Genomic DNA, 19298 nt, shown 5'->3' with positions numbered 1-19298 from the left:
CAGGGGGTGTGGGAGAAGGACCTGGGCGCTGGGTGGACCATGTGCAGAACCGCCAGGTGGAGGGGTCCAGCTGGGGATCTCAGAATGCCCACCAGAAACAGCCTTTTCCGAAGACCTGCCACTACGCCATACACAGAAAGAAGTTCCAGGTGGATTAAAGAACCAAGCATTAGGAAATATAGAGGAAATTTTGTTTATGGCTAATTTTTTAATAGAGACTGTCTTCTTCAGGAAGACCCCAATGCAGAAACCATAAAGCAGAAGACTGACATATTTGCTTGCATAAAAATTAAAGACTTCTATATTTCAAAATATATTTTAAAGAAAATTTTAAAAACAAACAAGCGATACGCTAAGTAAAATATTTGAGACATATCCAAGAGATGATGCGTTTCTCAAAATCCATAATATATTAAGAGCACCACAAACCAATAAAAAGAAAAACATCCTCAAAGAAAACTGAGAAAAGATGATAAACAAGCACCTCACAGAGGTGAAAATACAAATGGCCAGTTTCATGGTTAATTAACTTGGCTAGGTTATGGTTTCCAATTGTTTGATCAATCAGGTGTTTGATTGGTACCTGAAAGGGTATTTCAAAGAATGACTTGCACCTTTTAATCGGTTGATTGCATCTATGGCTGACTGCATCTACAATCAACAAAGGAGCTTGCCCTCAGCACTGTTAGGAGCCTCCTCGTCCAATGAGTTGGAAGTCTTAAAAGCCATAACTGAGGATTTAAGTGATCAGAAAGAAGAATTTCTACCTCAATTTCAGCCAGACAGCTTCCCCTGGAGAACATAGACTTGCCAAGCTTGAGAATTACCTTTATCAGATGGAACTTACAGCTTGTGGCCTACCCTGTGGCACTCCAACTTGCCAGACCTCACAACCGCATGAGCCCACTCCTCAGAATAAATTGTATGTTTATATAGTCAGTTCAATTTCTCTGGGAAACCCTAACACACCAATAAATGAGGCAAAAGATATTTGGAAACACTAGTAATCAGGAAAATGAAAATTAGAGTCTAATGAGTCAACACCTTTCACCCACCAGATTGGCAAAGGGAAAAAAAAAAGAAGGATAATACCCAGTATTGGTGAGGAGTGAGGAAATTAGTAGTCTTTTACACTATTGGGCGGGGGACAGAATTAGTACCTGTTGGAGGTAACAATATTATCATTTTAAATGTGCATACCCTTGAACCCAGATACCCCAGTTAAAAGTATTTTCCTTAAAAATGTGTGCACCTGTGTACAGAATCATAGACAAGAATGCACACAGCAGCATTGTCCAAGTGAAGAGTTGAAACACCTGGAATTCCATCAGCAGAGCATAGAGAAACAAGGCATGGCAGAGCAAACAGGTGAAAACGGGGCTGACTCTTCATATTCTGACATGAGATCTCTAAGACATCAAAGTAATCAAAAAAGCAAGTTCTAGAACAATACAGACACTATGATACTATTTTATGTTAAATAACTGCTTAAATAAAACTTTCTTTCAACAGGCACTTGTACACAGATGTCAAAGACCTAGAAAAGTCCTCAAAGATGCAAGCCAGGAGCAGGAGATGGGTGAAGTATTTTTTTTTTAACGTATCGTTTGCATGTTTTATGGTGAAATTATTTATGTATTATTTATAGAAGTATAAATTGTGTTGGATTCGTAAAGAAAATAAAAATGATTTACTGGACTTCACCAAATTTAAAACATTTGTCTGCCTATGAGACGTTCAAGAAAATGAAATGCCTAGCTACAGACAAGGGAAATATATTTTAAAATTACATGTTCACCAAATGACTTGGAATCTAAACTTACAGAGAAATCTCAAAACGCAGTAAGGGAACAAACCATAAAAAATGCACTGGAATAGGGGAATCTGTAAGCCCTTCCCTCCTCCCCACCCCAATAACCTGCAAGACTGACCAGAAGAGAGGAGGGGACAGAAGAGAACTGAAAAGGAAGAAGAATCAGGATGGACAAGCTCAAGGCACTGGCCTGAACCTCCCTGGTGACAGTCTGAGATCTTTATTTAGTCCACCTGGTTTCTTTCCTTTGGCAGCTCAGGGTACAGCCCTGCAATCTGTTGCCACTTTCTTCCCAGGGCTTCCTCTCCTCTGCTCTGGAACTTCTAGTTTTTCACAATCCTTGACTTTTTATTGTATATAACAAAAAACCCTGTTGAAAGTCTCCAGAGTTTAAATAATAAGTCAGTACACTTCATGAGACAGGCTAAGATCCCTAGCCAGACGCCAACCTGGAAAGCAGCTGAGAGGTTTAATGACCTGGCACATCAACAGGACAGTGTCCAGTTATTCTTGAGCTAATCATTTTACTACAAGGGCTTCATAGGGCCCTAAGGGGGCATTTGCTGCCTCCAAAAAAAAACTCAAATGAGGATACACTGGACTGGAAGACAATATCCCAGATTAAGTCTCCCTGCTCCCTTCCTGGCCTGCTTAAGAGGGAAGCCACAAAATTGGGACCCAAATGAGTCAGTTAATAGTAAGGACAATGGCAATACTAATAGTTACCACTTGTTGGCCCCTGCCAGATCTCTGGCCTCCTTCCCATTGCACCAACAGACCAAGAACAGGCCAAGCTGAATCCATCTCTCATCTTTCACCCTTGACTTGCACAAGATCCTTCACCTTGTATAGGCCTCATGTCAGAAGTCACCTCTCTGACCGCCCACTCTAAAGTTGCCCACCATCCAGCCCCTTTCTATGACATTACTTTCTTTTATTATTTGTATAGCATTTACCATCTAAAAAAAAAAAACTTATTTGGAGCAGTGGCTTTAACCTGCTTTGTTCTCCACTGCACTCTGGTGCCTGAAACAATGCCTGGTCATACTCGGTGCTCAGAATTATTTGCAGCATGGAAGAAGGAAGAGCGGAGTGCCTCTAGGTACTGGGCTAAGTGCTCTGGGTTTGTCAGTGACAGCAGTGTCCCTGCAAGGCACTGGGGCGACACTGGTCCTGGGCCCCCACCCCGCCCCAGGACATCCCTGGTGCTCCCGGCCCCTCCCGCAGGCAGGGCACCTTCGTAGGCCTCCTCTGTGTACTCGGCGTTGATGAACCTGTCCAGGATGTCATTCTCCTCGGCAAAGATGAGCAGGATCCGCACGATCTCCTTGGTGCTGGGGTTGATGTTCAGCAGAGCCTTCATCAGGCAGGTCTTGCCCGTGTCCAAGGCCGTCAGTTTGTGCATCAGGAAGTCTGCAAGGAGGTTCCCAGGCTGGGGCCGCAGGAGGGGCCCAGCTGCCCCCGGCCTCATGGCCCTCCGCCGGACACCCTGACTGCGCTCCCCGGCTCTCCTCACCCTCCAGCTCTTCCTCCTCCTCCACATCCTTCTCCACAGCCCTTACCTGAGGTCGCCTCTTTGCCCTCCGCCCCCTTCCCTGGTGGGGGTGGGAAGGGCAAGCTCACCCAGACATGGCTTCCCACTGTCCACTCCATCTGCAGCTCACCCCCTCTGGCGTCTGATTAGAATTCATCACCTCTCCCCTAAACTGCTACTCCTTCTGGTCCCCAAGACAGCCGTGACTCTCCCATCCACCAAGTCAGCCAGGTCAAAATGCCACCACACTGCACCCTTCCTGCTCCCTTACTCTGCAGGTTCAGTTCCCAAGGCCTGCCAATGGCACTGCCTGCAGAGCCCCCCAGAACCATCCTCCCCCTCCCAGCCCAGCACTGCCTGAACAACGGCCTTCTCATTGCCTCCAACTTCACTGCCATCCTCCGCGCAGTAGAAAGACTGTGACCCTTACCTGTCTAAACCCTCCCATGGCTCCCTATTGCCCTCACTCCTTAGCCCAGCATTCAAGGCTCTTCACAGCCCTGCCCCTTCTGCCAGGACCAGGCACTGACCAGGTGCATCCTGGCCACGGCGCCTTCTGCACAGCTCCTGCAGCTCCACCAGAAGCTCCACCAGCTCCTCCACGCAGCCCTCAGACACGGCCGCAAAGATCCGCTTCTTCAGCCGCCTCTTTCTTCGCCTCTGCTCCTCCTTGGCCAGCTTGGCACTGAGGCTAGACAATGTTTCTGTCTCACCATGTATGCCCCGCCTCCCAATCTCTCCCCTCTCCCCACCAGAGCTGCTCTGCTATGAGCCTCGGCACCAGCCACACCTGTCAGTGCCTGCGTTCCCTCCAGGAGGGCTCCAGGTGCAGGCTCCTTATCTACGCTGTATGTGACCATGTTTTATCAGATTATATATTTGGATACACATAGTAACAATCAGGAAGGATAGTTGCCTGGTTGTTGATGGTGGTTGAGTTTGGGTTTGGGGGGGGAAGGCAATTTCACTCCATATTTTTTATCTGAATTTTTTTCAAATATCCCTCCCCACCCCTGCATTTCAAATAGGCAACCATCTAATAGGTTGATGCATATCCTTTTGTTTTTATGTATGCTTGCAAAATGCATAGTGATGTTTTATAGTCATGCATTTTAATTTATGTAACTGGTATTGTTTTAAAGCTCTCATTCTGTTTCACACTGTTGTTTACATGTTTTATAATGAATGGGCATTATTTTTATATATAGTTGATAAACTTTATAGTTGAGGTACTGGGGCCAGGGATTGAACCCAGGACCTCGTAAATGGGGAGCCAGAACTCAACCACTGGGCTACATTGGCTCCCCTGAGTTGGTTTATTTGTTGTTTTTTGTTTTTAGGAGGCACTGGGAACTGGTGCTAGAGCCCCGTCTGCTCCCCTGATAAAATTTTTTACTCTCATCTCCCCCAGATTTTCCAACAAGCCATGGGCCCAGGCCTCCGGACACTCGTCCCGAGGCCCCAGGGACGGCGGGTTCTTTTTTCCCCCCGCAGGGCCCAGGCTCCTGGGCCTCTGCCCTTAGTGGACACAGCGGGAGGCCAGGCTTACCTGGGGCTGTTGGGGTTGGACGGGGTCTCTGTCACGTCATCCTGAGGAGACTGAGGGGAGTCGATGTCATCACAGTTGCTAGAGACGCTGGGGGTGGATGAGGGGAGGGAGGGGGGACAGGTCTAAAAGGGGACAGTGGTGGCAGGCCACAGCCCGGCCTAAGTGACCGGTGAGACGATGCCCGCCCCAGGCACTGAGGGCGGGGCCGGGGCGGGAGGCACGCCGCGGCTGGTACTCACCACTGCCGGATGTTGGAGTCCATGGGCTTGGAGAAGATGGGGGGAGAGGTCTTGGCAACCGTGGGGTTAGGCTCGAACCCTTCTATCTCCAGGAAGAAGTGTGCGCTGAGGGGACACCCAAGCGAGGCCGTTGGAGCCGGGAGGGCCCGTCTGCCTGAGCACCGAGGCTGCGGGGCAGGGACCACGCCGAGCACCCACGCTCGGGCCCCACTGCGCAGGACTCTGCCTGCTCCCAGCCTCGCCAATCCCCTCGGCACCCTGTGGGGCGGGCAGCATCGTGATTGTCCAAGTTCCACAGATGGGCACTTGGGGGCTCAGCATAGAAGACCTAACTTGCCCAATATCACATGCTGGGAGGTGGCTGAGCCGGGATTCAAACCTGGGTCTCCACTGTCTACCGGGGGACTAACACCTGGAGGGGATGTCGCTGTCCACACTGCTCCTCCAGGTGCAAAGACTCACCAGCGACGGGGAATGTGGGGAGGGGATCTAGGTCCCCCACTGGCACAACCCTGCCACCGTCCCCAACGCCTCAAAGGACGCTACAGCCCTTCCTGGGGGAGGTTCCTAGACTTAGATCTATGAGGCAGAGATGACTTCTGTTTAACTCAGTCCTCTACCCTCACCTAAAAATTGACAAGCACAAAGTAAATGCTGAATAAGGATGAAGGGTGAATGAATGAATGAATGAATGAATGAATGAATGAAGAGAGAGGAAGGAGGCTGCAGGACCCCCACCTTGTCTTTAGGCAAGGCCCTGGTCTTCCACCTAAAACCTCTTCTTCCTACAGCCTTCCCTGTCTCCGAAGCCTCCATCCTTCCAGCTGTTCAGGCCAAACATGTTAGAGTCAACCTTGACCTTCTCCCTTTCTCTCTCTCCCACATCCAATACCTCAGTGTAGCAATTTGATATTATTCATGAATTCCAAAAAGAAATATTGGATTAAGTTGTAAATCGGTTTTTTCCTCTGGGCATATGAAATTATATTGGATTCAGAGATTTACTTGATTACTTAATCTGGTAATCCTCTTGTGTCAGTAGGCTGTTGAGTACCCACCCCTTGGTGGGTGGGGACTTGCAGATGAAAAGCATGGCAAAGGACAGAGTTGAGAGTTTTTGATGTTGGAGTTTGATGCTGAAGCCTTAAGCTGGAGCCCTGGGAAGTAAGCTCACAGAGGAAACAGAAGCAAGACCCTGGAAAGGAGGAACCCAGGAAGCCTGAACCCTCACAGACGTCAGCAGCCATCTTGCTCCAACACTTGAAAATAGACTTTGGTGAGGGAAGTAACTTCTGCTTTATGGCCTGGTATCTGTAAGCTCCTACCCCAAATGAATAGCCTTTATTAAAACCAACCAATTTCTGGTATTTTGCATCAGCACCCCTTTGGCTGACTAATATACTCAGTAAATCCTGCTGGCTCTGCCTTCAAATAAATCCAGAATCAATCACTGTGCTCACCACCTCCGTGGTACCCCAAGCCTCCGTCATCTCTGGTTAATAATCTGGATGAATAACACATCACCTGCTGGATTATTGCAATAGCCTAGTAACTTGTACCCCAGCTGCCACCCTTGCCCCTAAGATCTATGCTCAACAGAGCAGCTGGGGACATCCTTCGAAAAGGAAAGTCAGATCATACCACCCTGGGCTCCCCGTCTAACTCAGAGTAAAACTCGAAGTTCTTGTTGTGACCTACAAGCAGAGTTTCTATTTAGCTGGTTAATTTACTGAAATACTTCCACTCCAGCTGTTAAACCTTTGACCTGTGTGCCCTCCCTTCACCGGCCCACCTCCGACTACCTGCCAGCCCCCATCCCCAGCCCCGCCCCCTGCCGTCCTACAGAGGCTGTGGCAGCCCCATCCACCTCCCATGGCTGCACTTCCTCAAGTTGCCCTGCATGGAAAACAGCCTCCAGGGGTTACTGAACAGATCCATCATGTTTTGAGTATCACTTGAGTACAAGACTCCCCGTGACCTCTCTTCCACAAGCCTCTCCCCTGCCGTCTCTGCTCCAGTCGCACCGCCTGCCTTTCATGCTTGAGCACACCAGGCAAGCACCCCTCAGGGCCACTGCACTTGCTGTTCCCTCTGCCTGAAATGCTGTTCCCCCAGATACTGTCCTGGCTTGTCTCTCACTTCAGTCAGGTTTACACTCGCTGTCACCTTCCCAGCGAAGCCTTTCCCGCCCCCTTGCTCCTGTAACATGCTCTCTTGAGAGGGGAAGGGGCCTAGGTTACACCAGCTGATTGGGCACTGCCCCCACCCACAGGCAAACCCTTCGAGCATCCGTCCTGTTGCTTGTGAAAACAGCCTGAGCACGACTGGTCTAGAGCAGAGGGTTTGGGGGGTCAGGGGACCAGACTGAGAACCCCTCGTGGAGAAGGAATCCCCAGGAAACCCCTTCAAAAGCCAGGCTGGGAGGAGAGAGACCGGGCAGGCAAGTCACCAGGCCTGAGCCCCAAGGAGGGTAGAGGCCCACTGCGGGAGAGAGGCACTGCGCCTCCAGGCCAGACAGCCCCCGCCTGCCTCTGGAGAAAGGCAGGCGGGTTCAGACGCTGCAGCGAAGGCAGGCAGTGGTGGTCCAGGGCCCAGAGCCGCAGGCTCAGGGGCAAGGCCTCCACAGCCAGGCTGGCAGGGGCTGGGCTGAGGGGCCGGGGCTGCAGCAAGACCCTGCCCCGCCTCTCGGCTGCTGCGCCCGCTGTCAGCTCTGGGCGCAGCCCAGGAACCACAGCCTCCAGACCAGGGGCCGCTCTCCGGACCGGGGACCGCTGTCCTGACCAGAGGCTCCCAGGGGCTCCCAGCCCTCGGCACCCACTTCCTTCCCAGGCCAGGAAGGATCGGCACTGCCCCTCCCCTTGCCAGGCCACAGAGCAGCTCCCAGGGCGCAGAGCCAGCGCCCTGCGGTTCAGGCCTGGGCGGGAGGGCAGCGGGGGAGGGCAGCGGGGGAGGGGGTAGGGCCCTCTGGGGCGAGGGCGCTGGGGCCCTGCGTGGGGAGGCAGCTCGTGCTCAGGCACCCGCAGGGCAGAGGCCAAGGCAGCCCGAGAACCTGACAGCTGACGTCAGGGCTCACGGCTACACCGCCAGCTGCTGCTGACGTCACGGCTCACGGCCACGCCCCGAGCTGCTGCGCTGCTGCCTCCGCCCGCGGGGCCTGCTTCCAGCCAAACCAGCCTCCGCCGTGGCGAGGGGCTGCCCCATTCAGCCGCTTCCCAGGGTGGGGCAGGCAGGACCGCCCGGGCTTGGCTGGGAACTCTCCTACTCTCCTCCCGACACAGGCAAGACCCGGAAGGCCGGGAGCCAATCCAGCGGGACGCGGGCTGCGCAGGCTGACTCACTGGCCCTCACCTTCCCGTCTGCCACAGATCAGGGCAGCCTCCTGACCTGGCCTAAAACCAAACCCTTCTTCCAAATGAGCAGATGAAGGCAGCCGCAGAGCCCAGGCTGGGAACCCGAGGCCTGGGCTCTAGTCCAGCTCTGCCTCCCCTGTAACCCCAGACAGTAGTCACTTGTGATCTCTGGGTCAGGAGTCCTCACTGGATGGACAGGGCTTGGGCTAGATGATGGCTAAGGCCTGGACTCTGGAGCCAGGGCTCCGGCACTGTCCACTTGTGGACTGTCCAGCTAAAGTGGACATCAGGGGTCATCCAGTTCTATCACCACTCCTCTGCACTCCCCACCTCACAGTGCCTGGAACTGCCATCCCAAAGCTGTCCCCAGACCACTATGGTAGCTCAGACCCAGGCTTCCAACACATGCTGGCTCAGCCCCAGAACATCCTGGATGATGTTTCAGGAGTTCTCTCCAGGCAGGGTCCCGCCCCTCCCCAGACCCCCTTTCAACCTGTCTGGGCTACTCGGTTGTGCATTAGTCAACAAATATTTATTGAGAACCTACTATGTGCCAGACACTATTCTAGAATATGGTGTTCTGGGGATACAGTGGTAAGCAAGTGGGCAAAAATCCCTTCCCTGGCAGAGCTGCTGTTCCAGTGAGTTGGCCAGAAGCAGCCCCAAGGTCACACCAGGACAAGATGAAGTGGGCCATCTCTTTCCTTGCTCTGGACAATATACTTTCCTTCAGCTATAAGGTCCTCAATGGCAAGGGCTGAGATTGCATCATCCTTGATCCCTCAGAACCCAACACTTCTGGCACTCAGAAGACCTCACTAAATGGATGAACAGAAGATGGATAGGCAATGAAAGAAAAGATACATGAATAGAAGGAAGAACGGCTAGTCAGATGGATGGAGAGATGAGTGAGTGGATGGATGGATGGATGGATGGATGGATGGATGGATGGATGGATGGATGGACAGACGGATGGATGGACAGACTTGCCCAAAACCCTCACCTCTCCTAGTCCCATCCCCTCCCCACTCTTGCACAAGAAGTGAGGATGGGTCCTTTGCCTCTCGTTCACTTCTCCACCTTTTCGGGGCCTGTTCCCAAGGCCACAGGTATCTCAAGAGCAATGTAGAAAACCAGGTCGTAAGAGCATCTCTCCACTCCAAGCCATGGAAATTGAGGGCCCAGAGGAAGGGAAGAAGATTTCCTTGCCTCCCCATGGAGTCTCTCTTTGCTGGCTGGGGGGCAGCATGCTCAACTCACCCCTTCCTTCTCATAGTCTTGCTTTCTCCTTCACAGACTCACCCACTTACTTAAAACCCGCCAACAGGCTCTGTGCAGGAAACTTGGCAGGGAAGAAGAGATGGCCCTTCCAGGGCCCCTGTCCTTAGAGAGCTCAAGCAGAGCCAAGACACAGGTCAATAAGACAAGCTGGGCTAGAGCGGCCCAGGGGAACGTCCCAGTCAGTGACAGGGGCTGGGGAAGGCTCCGTGCTCCTTCAGGGGGGAGCTGGGTCTGGGTATTGAAGTGGACCTGTGGTGAAGTCGAGGAGAGCACTGGAGGTAGAGCAGCCTGAGACAAGCCTTCAGGGCAGGAAGGTGAGAGCTGTGCTTGAGGAAGGAAGAAGGAAGACTTTGGTGACTGCAGCCCAGGGTGCAAGAAGGAGAGGGCGGGAACCAGAAAGGGAAGGACCCTGGTTATTGGACAAGGACCGACCCGTGGAGGAAGGGAGCTGCTAGACCACGAGGGCCTGTCCTACGCCTGCCCTGCTTGCCCCTCTACACTCTGCGTCTCACCCACCGTCATGAGCGGCTGGCACACGCTTGGCCCATGAATCCTGGTTCCCAACATGGAGCAGAGGCTGTTTGTTCACTCCTACTTTGGGCCCCGCCAGAGGCCACCACCTGGGTATTGTTAACTCAGGGGAGCAGATAGTTCTGCACCATTTCTCCTGCACTTTTGTCCCTTTGGAGGCAAAGAACTATCCCCAAGACTCCCCGGGGCTGGAAGGAGCCTGTCTGGCCACCCGCTTTGTTTCAAGAAATGCCCAAGTGCTCTGTGCTCTGCAGGGCCAGCTCCTCCACAGCCTTTATCAGGCGTCGTTTCTGTCCCCGGCCACCTTCTTGCCCAGTGAGGGGGCACCAGAGGCAACTACTCCTGATGGTTCAGGAAGAGCTCCCACGTCCCCAAGTCTCTCCCCAGTCCAGACGTCTTAGTGCCTTCAAGTCCACCGTTAGTGGCATATCCTTAGAGCTCAACATCACCTTCTTTATTTACCTACAATTGTTTTCTCTTCTCTTTGCACATACTTTTCTCTTTTCCCAGGGCAGGTCCTATACTCAGTTTTGATGGAGATACAAAAACCTTTAAGGTTGAGGAAAAGTGAGCATGTTGTGAGGTCCTTGGAGAGCATTTTGAGGAAGGAGACAAAGCTCACACCTCACTGACTTGGCTACAGTCGGCGGAGCTGAGCCTGGAGCTAAGTGTGTGACCCAGGATGGGCTCAGAAGAAGCAGCTTGGCTGGTCCCGCTATGGGAAGAACTTGGGGTTTTCCTGAAGCCCTGTCCTCAGTCCTTCCCCTGGGACAGCAGGAAGGGACGGGGAAGGCAGAAGCGAGACAGAGATGGGAGGGCAGCCTTGCCGGCTTAGCTCGGGGACCGCTCTGCTCTTACCTAAACAAGCCCTCCCACGTTCCCACCTGATGCCAGTTTTCTCTCCCAGGCTCCAACCAGTACCTTCTGGACACCTCCACCTGGATATCCCCCAGGCATCTCTCACTCAACATTTCCCACCTGAGCTCGGCCGCTCCCTCCCGGCCTTGCTCCTTCTCCTCTGAAGTGCCCCTGTCAGAAACAGCCCCATCATCCCTCAAGGATCCCACCAGAAAAGGGGGTGTCTCATGGCTCCTCCTATGCCCTCTGCTCTCATAGTTGATCCTGCAGACCCCACAATACTCACACCTCCCCGGTCTGCCCCTCTCCTGCACCCCTGACCACCCAGGCTCAGACCTCAGCACCTGGGCTTCTCAAAAGTGTCCCTGCAGTCTTGCTGCCCCAACCTCCCCTCCAATGCATCATCCACACAGATCACCCATAGCAGCCCTTCCAAAATGCAAATCTCTCCATGCATCCCCACACTCAACATCCCGCCGTGGCCCCCACTGTCCTCAAAATTGTCCAGAACCCCCTAATTATACCTTAACGAACCCCTAAGACCCAGTCCACCCAGCCAGCACTTCAGCCCCACTGCTCTCTTCTCCAGTCCCTGCCCTGAGCCTTTGCTCACATGTCCCTCTGCCCGGCAGGCCCTTGCCCTTCCTCTCCAACTGCCAATGTCCACTCTACACCACTCCACCCAGGGAGTGCCTCGAGACTGCCCACAGGGTAACGCACCCCTCCTCGGGCTCCCACTTCGCCTAGTCCACTCTCTGGGCACTTCCCATATTCTCCTTAGGTCCTCTCTCGCTGGAGTACTAGCAAGCATGCATGTTATTTCTCTCTGTGTCCTTTTTTCCCACCTTGGCCAGCCCTGGACCGGTGGACTGGGGGCCTCAGTGATCCTTACTCGAACCAACAGGCAAATGTTATCACGCCAAGCTCACCTCTGGCCTTAGGGGCCTTGGGTGGGGGCAGGGAAGGCAGGGCATATGGGTGACAGTAGACTGGGGCCCGACCCCAAGTCCATGGGAACCACAGCTGGAGTAGGGGGCCTTCAGGCTTAAGGGTCCCGGAATCAGCTGAGGCGGGAGGCATCTGCGATGGAGGGTCAGGAGGTGTGAACCTAGAGCAGCACCTCCCAGCTCCGGGCCTCAGTGTCCCCAGCCGTGAAGTAGAGGTAACCACTCCAGCTCTGCTCCCATCCCGGGGCCCACAGAGTGATGATGACCAGGATGATGAAACATCACGATGCCGGCATCACCACCAGGCCGCGTGCTGAGCACTCTGTCCACACAATCCCCATTAACCACTTGTTAAACCACTGTTGTTGCCCCCATCACACAGGTGAGGCCTGAGGCTTGAGTAACCCAGCCAGGGGCACGGCAGGTGTGAAAGCTGTTGGTGGGAGTGAAAAGCATACCAACTGGAGGAACCTTTGGGGGACAGACCCCTGGGGACTTTGGGGGGTCATTGGGGGAACCACCGGGGTCCCAGGCAGCCTGGATCTCCCTCCCCGCTTAGTGCTGCTTATCACAGGGAAGGCTCCTCACCTCCTCCAACAGCCTTCCTGACTACTCCTCCCTCCCGGCCCCCGACCCCTGCAGGGGCCTCCCTGATTGGGCCAGTCCTCCTGACCTCCTCAGGTCAGCCCCAAGTGCCGCCCCCCGCCTCGCCCCCGCCAGGCACCAGGCCACCCTGATGAGACCGAGTGGGTGCAGGCCCCCCCTGCGCCCCTGAGTGCGGAGCCAGGCCCGAGCCTGCCGGCCCTACCTCTTCTTGGTGGGGGTGATCTCGGCCGGCTTCTTGTCCTGCAGGACCGCGGGGTTCCCACCGGGGACGACGACCTTCCTGCCCACCAGGGGCACCATCTCCTTGGGGTGGGCGTTCATGGCTGGAACGGAACCGCGGGGCAGGTGCTCAGGTCGAGGAAGTGGGGAGGAGCCGTGGGGGCTGCAGCGCCGTGTGGCACCCTCCAGCCCCTACTCGCAGCCCTGGGACTCGGAACGCCCTCCCCACCTTCCCAGGCAACCCATCCCCCTTAGGGCGGGGAGAACATTCTTCCTGCTCCAGCAGGGAGGGGAGCCCAGCAGAGCGCCACGTCGCGTTCACCATGCCTCTCTCAAGGACCACCTCTCACCTTCTCCAGCCCCACCAGCAACCCCGTCCCTGGGGGGTCTCCTGAGATTATCTCTGCTTTCTCAATGTCCCTCTCAGACTTTGTGCTCAAAGCTCTCCTCAAAAAGGTCTGACCTCAACAGAGCAGGACTATCACCTCCTTTGCTCTCAACACTGTGCTCCTGATAATTCATCCTCAGGGCCCTCTGGTGTTTGGGCTCTCTCAGCACCCTGGTCGTCCCTGCAGCTAACACACGGACCATCTCTGCTCGTACCCACCCAAAGCTGACTCTAACAGCCTTGTGGCTGGCTGTCCATTGGGTTCCCATCTATGCCTAAGGCTCTAGGAGCACACAAGCAGATCCCAGTTGGCAGCCCGCAAGGGGAGCAGCTGAGCCCCCTCTCCCAAGGCAGAGGGGCAGCCCCTCAGGCCACACCTGCTTTACTGATGCTAAGTCTGGGCTGGGCCCTGTTCTCGGGCCGGACGGGTACAGAGACGCTGGGAGAGGGACTGGTTCCAGCTGCCAGCTGTGGGGTGGACCTTAAGGTTTCTTTGTGGAGGATGGCAATGCAGGCCAAGGGGCCAGCCTGAGCAGAGGGCAGGGGCCAAGAGGGGCAGGCAGCACATGGCAGGGGCTGGTGTGGCTGGAGAGCGTGGCTCCTGGGGAGAGCTGCCAGCGAGAGGCGCCCGAGCAGGTTGGGCCACACTGTGAGGGCCTCGGACCCCGGCCAGGAGCTTGTCTGACCCTGAGGGCAGCAGGGAACATGGGGCCAGGGGCAGCACCTTTAGGGCGAGCAGGCTGTGGGGGGATCAGAGACCAGGGGGCTAGGAGAGGGGGTGAAGCCCGAGCCAGGGCCCTCTGGATGGGGAGGGGTGGGCAGGTCTAGAGGACAAGATGGGCAAGGGAAAGGGCCGTGTGGACAGAGGTGAGTCCGCAGTTCTGGGGCCTGAGTTCAGCTTGTGTCTCCCTCACACCCGGGCAGGGAAAACAAATGAAGAGCCCAGAGGGTGGGGTGGAGCTGGGGCCACTGGTTTTCCTGCCCCAAATGGAAGTCTTCCTGGAGGAAGTGAATGGAGCAGGTTGTCATCAGACCTGAGTCAAGTTTGGAAAAGGGACCGAGCCCCCGCCCCACTACAGGTGAGCAACCTGGGGAGGGTTATGTTCCTGGAGTAGAGGGGGCGGAGGCAGAGAGGCTTGAGGAGGGGGCCTCAAAGCCAGATGGGGGTGCCCGGACCCCTGCCCATATCCCCAGGTCCCTGATGAGGATGGAGCCACATTTCCGGGCTCCTCAGTCTGAAGCAACCTTTTGGCAAGTGGAGCTAAATGCCTGGGCTGGGCCAAGAGAGAAGGAGAAGGTGGAAAGCATGTTTCTTACCCCTCCCTGGGCCTCTAGTGTCCTGTCTGGGAAATGGGCTGAATGGTCCCCAAGGACCCTGTGGCCCTGACCCATGACTGCTGATGGTGCATCCTCCCAGCCCTGGGCCCTTGAACGTGGGGAAGTCCTGGCAGCCAGGGCAGGAGAGAGTCAGGAAAACTCTGGACCAGGCTTGTAGCAACCAGAAATACCTCCCTGAGTCACCTCGTAAACCCTGTGTTCTCGCCTTCCAGACTCTCTCGCTGCCCCAGCCGTCCATCTCTCCGGGATTCAGCTTCCTCACCTGGAAAGTGGAATGTTGTGCCTCCCACGTCCTGATACTGGCCCAAGGGCCCAGGAGCCACAGGGAGCCCCTCCTTGCCCCAGGTTGGTGAGCCAGGACCTGCCTGGCCCAGCAGCTGTCGGCTCAGCACCTGTGCGATGCCTGTTCCCCATTCCTCTCAAGCCCCGGTGCCACCTCATGCCATCGTGAACTCCCATCACGCTCCTGCCCCCAAAATCCACATCCCTGGGAGGCCTCCTGGGGAAGCAAGAAGCCTCACCCTTGCCCCTCCAAAACTTCAAAACCTTCCCCCATCCCAAGATACCCAAACCTCAGGGAAAGGTTCCCGGGTCCATTGGAACCTGTGTTCGCACGTACCCTGTAGCCAAGAGCTCCCACCCGGCTTTACATGCCCCCCAGGCTGCCCAAGTGCCCTTCCAAACCCCCCAGGCCTCTTGGCAAAGCGAGTTATGCCCTGAAGGCTCCCCGAGGTCCCTGCTCCGGGCTCCCAGGACCATGGAGGGACTGGCTGCAGTGTGCGGCAAGGACTCACCCTAGCACGGTTTTGGGTGGCAGTGGCCTCCCTGGCTCTGGGATCACCGCATGTCCTGGGCCCAAGGCCCCCTGGCGGGGCTGTGGCTGGAGCGTTGGGAGGCTCTCATCGCAGGCAGAGGGATGGCTGGAATGAGGCGGCAGAGGCAGAACTGGCTGGGCCGCCTGCCCTTCGCACCAGATTGGTCCCGCCCACCAGGCCCAGGTGTAGCACCCACCCGCCCACGTGCCTCAGGTGAGTCACCACCCACCCGCAGAGCAGCCTCACCCAGCCAGGAAGAGACAGAGGAGGCCATAGTCGCTGAGGCCACATCTCTGGTCCCAACTCTTCCCTATCTGGTATCTGATGCTGGGCAGGTCCTTCCATCACAGGCCTCAGTTTCCCCAACCGAGAAATGTAAATCATAATACCTGCTTCCCGAGATGCTGTGAGAAGTCAAAGAGCGTGGGGGTGGAAGGGCTTCATGAAAGTTCCCCAGGGCTGACCTGGTTGATCCCAAGATCCAGCACCACCCCTCATTAGATCCCTCAGGGACGGAAGTCCCCATCTGATGCATCTTATCAGAAGTCATGCACCATGGACCTGGGTGACAGGCCCCTGTGCCCCTGCCTGGCTGTATGGTCTTGGGCAAGTTATTTCTCCTGCACCCCAGTTTCCTCATCTCAACCCTCGTAGGGTTGCCATGGGGCTTACCCGAGAGAACACATATAAAGGCTGGAACAAAGCCCAGCACACAGAACTCAACACATGATGACAGCTGTTAGCTATGATTGTTTTTGTCCTGCCAATTCCTGCTCCTAGCAACTGCCCGGGCCACCTGCCTCCCAGGCCAGAGTGTCCCAAGAAGAATCTGTGCCCTCCCTCCTGGCCATGGCTATAGCTGGGAAGGGAGTGGAACAAGGCTGGGCAGCCCTGCCCGCCTCCATGGCACTCAGGAATTGCACACCCGCTCCCTCCCGCGGGCAGGACTGGGATGGGAAGACTCTGCTGGCAGGTGGTGCAAGCAACTCATGTAGCAAGGACTTCCCTGATTGCCCCTCGGTCCCTCATTGCTGAAACCTGCCAGAGATGGGGAGGCGGCAAGAGACAGGGTGAGGTTTCTAGGATGGAAGGGCAGGACCTGTGACCCGTAAGGGCAGAAAATACAGCTTCGTGGGCCTAACCCCATCAGGTCCTACCAGTCCTGCAGGATGAAGTGGGAGGCTGCTTTTGAAGTTAAATTCAAGGGGGTCTCCAAGTTCCCACTTCCACAACTCAAAATGTCATCATCATGCCTGAAATTCTGCGTTAAAGCCCAGCGTGGGGTGAGGTGCTTCCTCTCTCCTCCCTCTCTTACTCAGTGGCCGCCTCCTGACTCAGCCCCTCGCCCCTCCTGTCTTGCTTCTGACCGCGTCAGAGCCTGGAGGAAGAGGCTATTGCCAGATTTCAGTGTTTTGCCTTGTACTAGTACACTGTCTCAGAGGGCAGCCTGGGCCTGGCTCAAAAGATCCCTTGTCTCCCACCAAAGTCAGGTGATGTGCCCAATAAGAGGTAAGGGGAACCCTGCTGCTGTGATTTGGAGCAGAGGCCGGGTCACCCACCAGAACCAGAGCCACTGGCATCACCTGACATGTGGGAACTGCAGCTCCAGGTCCTTGGACTGGGCTATGCCCAAGCCCTGCATCGTGAGAACCCACGGGCGAGGCCAGGAAGGGAAGCAAGGGGGCAGTGAGGGATACAGACCTGGAGGAGGTGGTCTCCACCCCCAAGGGACTAGTAAGCCACGGAGAGACAGGTCAGACCTCCAAGGAGGGAGGAAGTGCCTTTCATGGGGGTGGGGGATGGGTGCAAGGAAATCCATCCAAAGCTGGAGAAGGAAGGGTAGCTCCACAGAGAGAGCCTCATGAGCGGGGGCACAGAGGCTAGAGATGCCGGCAGGTTCCAGGAGCAGTGATGAGCCTGGGGCAACCTTTGAACACAGTGGGGCCATCACTCCATGGGGCTGTAAAGCCAGGCTGGAACCGGCAGAGCCACCCCAGGCTGACGAGGTTGCTCTTGGCGCTCTGGGAGGCAGGGAATTACAAAGGGCTGTGCTGGCCCAGCCTCACGTGGCACATGGCCCGTGGTGGCCCTGGTGGGGATTCTGTCCCCAGTATGGTCAGGCAGGAAACTGACTGGCAGGGCTGAACCAATCCTCCCAAACCAAAGGCAGCACCTGCCTGAGCCTTGACAGACGCTTGCCCTGATGCGATTCCTGACCTGTGTTTGGGCCACACGGCACAGTCCTGCCTTCTTCTGCCGGTGCAGACCCCAGCATTGCCCACTTGGCCTTGGGGCTTGCAAGCGACCTTCAGCACTCAGTCCCAGCTGCCCCAGTGCCTCGGAGCCTGGGGGGCTTAGCAAGCTGCTCTCCTCTCCGGCTCCTGGTTTCTTGTAGTGGCCATGCCGCACCCACCTCTCTTCAGTGACCTCAGTCTTCTCTGATGGTGGGTGGGAGGAACAGAGCCTGAAGAGGCAAAGGTCCCGGGAACGGCACTGTTCAAATTAGCTGCAAGTGTGGAGGAGCTCGAGGGAGCCTGGTCAGGGTGCAGGGAGGGAAAGGAAAGGCACCCAACCTTCCCACCCCCACCCCAGCGGCCCCAGACATGCTGGCCCTGCCACATACCCCAAGGGCACCCCGCTGCCACCAGGCCTACAGCAGAGCGGAGACCTTAGTTGGCCGTGAGCTTGTCTGTGCGATGCAGAGGTCGTCCTGCCACCTACCATGGGCTGTAAAACACCCCACAGAGGACACACAAAGGAGCATCCAGCAGGCCCTTCCCCTGCCCCCGCCACCCCTCCAAGCCCTGCAGACCCCAGGCCCCAGCAGCAAGCCTCCAAGGGAGAGAAGGGGTCTCTGAGGGGTGGGTGCAGGCAGGGAAGGGCAGGGAAGGGGAGCCAGGCAGATTCCCTCACCAGCCACGGTGCAAGCAGACTGACCCTGGCCCCTGGGCCAGGAGAGCTGAGCAGCCTCCCCAGCAGGATCTGGGCTGTGGCTCATCCTGCTTCCCAGGGATGGAGGGAAAGACACAGAGGAAGATAAAGAGACAGAAGTAAAAAACAAGAAAAAGAACAGGCTAATTGCACGTGTGTCCTTTAAGCAGCAAGCAATGCCAGGTTTACACAAAAGGTTGCAGTCTTTCGTTTTACAAAAGAACACCCACAAGGGGAAAAAAACAAAAAACCTCCCACAGGATTCTTTACAGCTCAGAGTAAATTTAAAAGCAAATCCAAATGATATTTTTGGCACCCACACATTTTCTGAGGAAGGCCTATGGGTAAAGTGAGGGACGGGTGCGTCTCAGAGCGGAGCGAGCGTGGTGAGGGAGCAGAGCGCCCAGGCCCTCGGCAGGAAGCACAGAGCTGGGGCATCCCTCTCTGGCCAAGGAACAGGCTGTTCTCCGCAAGGAAGCCTGGCTCAGCAGTCAAGCCTGACCGGGGTCAGGTCCAGGCAATCCTGTTTACTGGTTGTGTAACCTAACTGTCCCAGCCTCGGTTGCCTCATCTGTAAAATGGAGCTAACAATGGCCACTTCGTGGGGCTGTTAGGAGGCTCTGAGGCCATCCTGCACATCAGGCCCTTTGCAGAAGCACGCAGCACATCCCAGCATCGGGCTCCTCCACGCTCACTTGCCACGCCTGACCGTGCACACCTCACACCAGGCACCTCCTCCACCAGCCCTGGGGCTCCTCTACTGGGCCTCCCGCATGGAGACAGACAAGATGCTAGAGAAGATGGGGGAGCACGCCCCAGCCTCGGCTAACTTCATCTGTCCTTCTGTGAACCAGTGTCCAACAAATCCATGACCAGGCAGCTCAGTCCACACTCCACAG

The 19298-nt window shown here is 55.7% G+C and overlaps 1 protein-coding gene across 5 annotated transcripts in view; it reads right to left on the bottom strand.

Annotated features, from left to right (window-relative positions):
- The window catches only part of TRPV3 (transient receptor potential cation channel subfamily V member 3), a 38650-nt gene extending 20144 nt beyond the window's left edge, over window positions 1-18506 (bottom strand). For 2 of the 5 annotated variants that reach the window (XM_071210398.1, XM_071210399.1), the window contains exons 1-8: window positions 18382-18496; window positions 17686-17932; window positions 15448-15573; window positions 12911-13031; window positions 5136-5240; window positions 4897-4983; window positions 3878-4038; window positions 3050-3226 (exon numbers count right to left, since the gene is read on the bottom strand). In XM_071210398.1, the coding sequence (XP_071066499.1) occupies window positions 3050-3226; window positions 3878-4038; window positions 4897-4983; window positions 5136-5240; window positions 12911-13029 (649 nt within the window). In that variant the 5' untranslated portion in view covers window positions 13030-13031; window positions 15448-15573; window positions 17686-17932; window positions 18382-18496. Of the gene's footprint in view, window positions 1-3049; window positions 3227-3877; window positions 4039-4896; window positions 4984-5135; window positions 5241-12910; window positions 13032-15447; window positions 15574-17685; window positions 17933-18091; window positions 18196-18381 lie in introns of all 5 variants that reach the window. The other 3 variants (XM_071210401.1, XM_071210400.1, XM_058283761.1) reach the window with 3 other exon arrangements.
- Between the last annotated feature and the right edge of the window lie 792 nt (window positions 18507-19298).

The sequence above is a fragment of the Dasypus novemcinctus genome, chromosome 21, assembly GCF_030445035.2.
Source record: "Dasypus novemcinctus isolate mDasNov1 chromosome 21, mDasNov1.1.hap2, whole genome shotgun sequence".
In the NCBI taxonomy this organism is placed as follows: Eukaryota; Metazoa; Chordata; class Mammalia; order Cingulata; family Dasypodidae; genus Dasypus; species Dasypus novemcinctus.
This window is presented reverse-complemented; position numbering and strand designations above follow the sequence as displayed.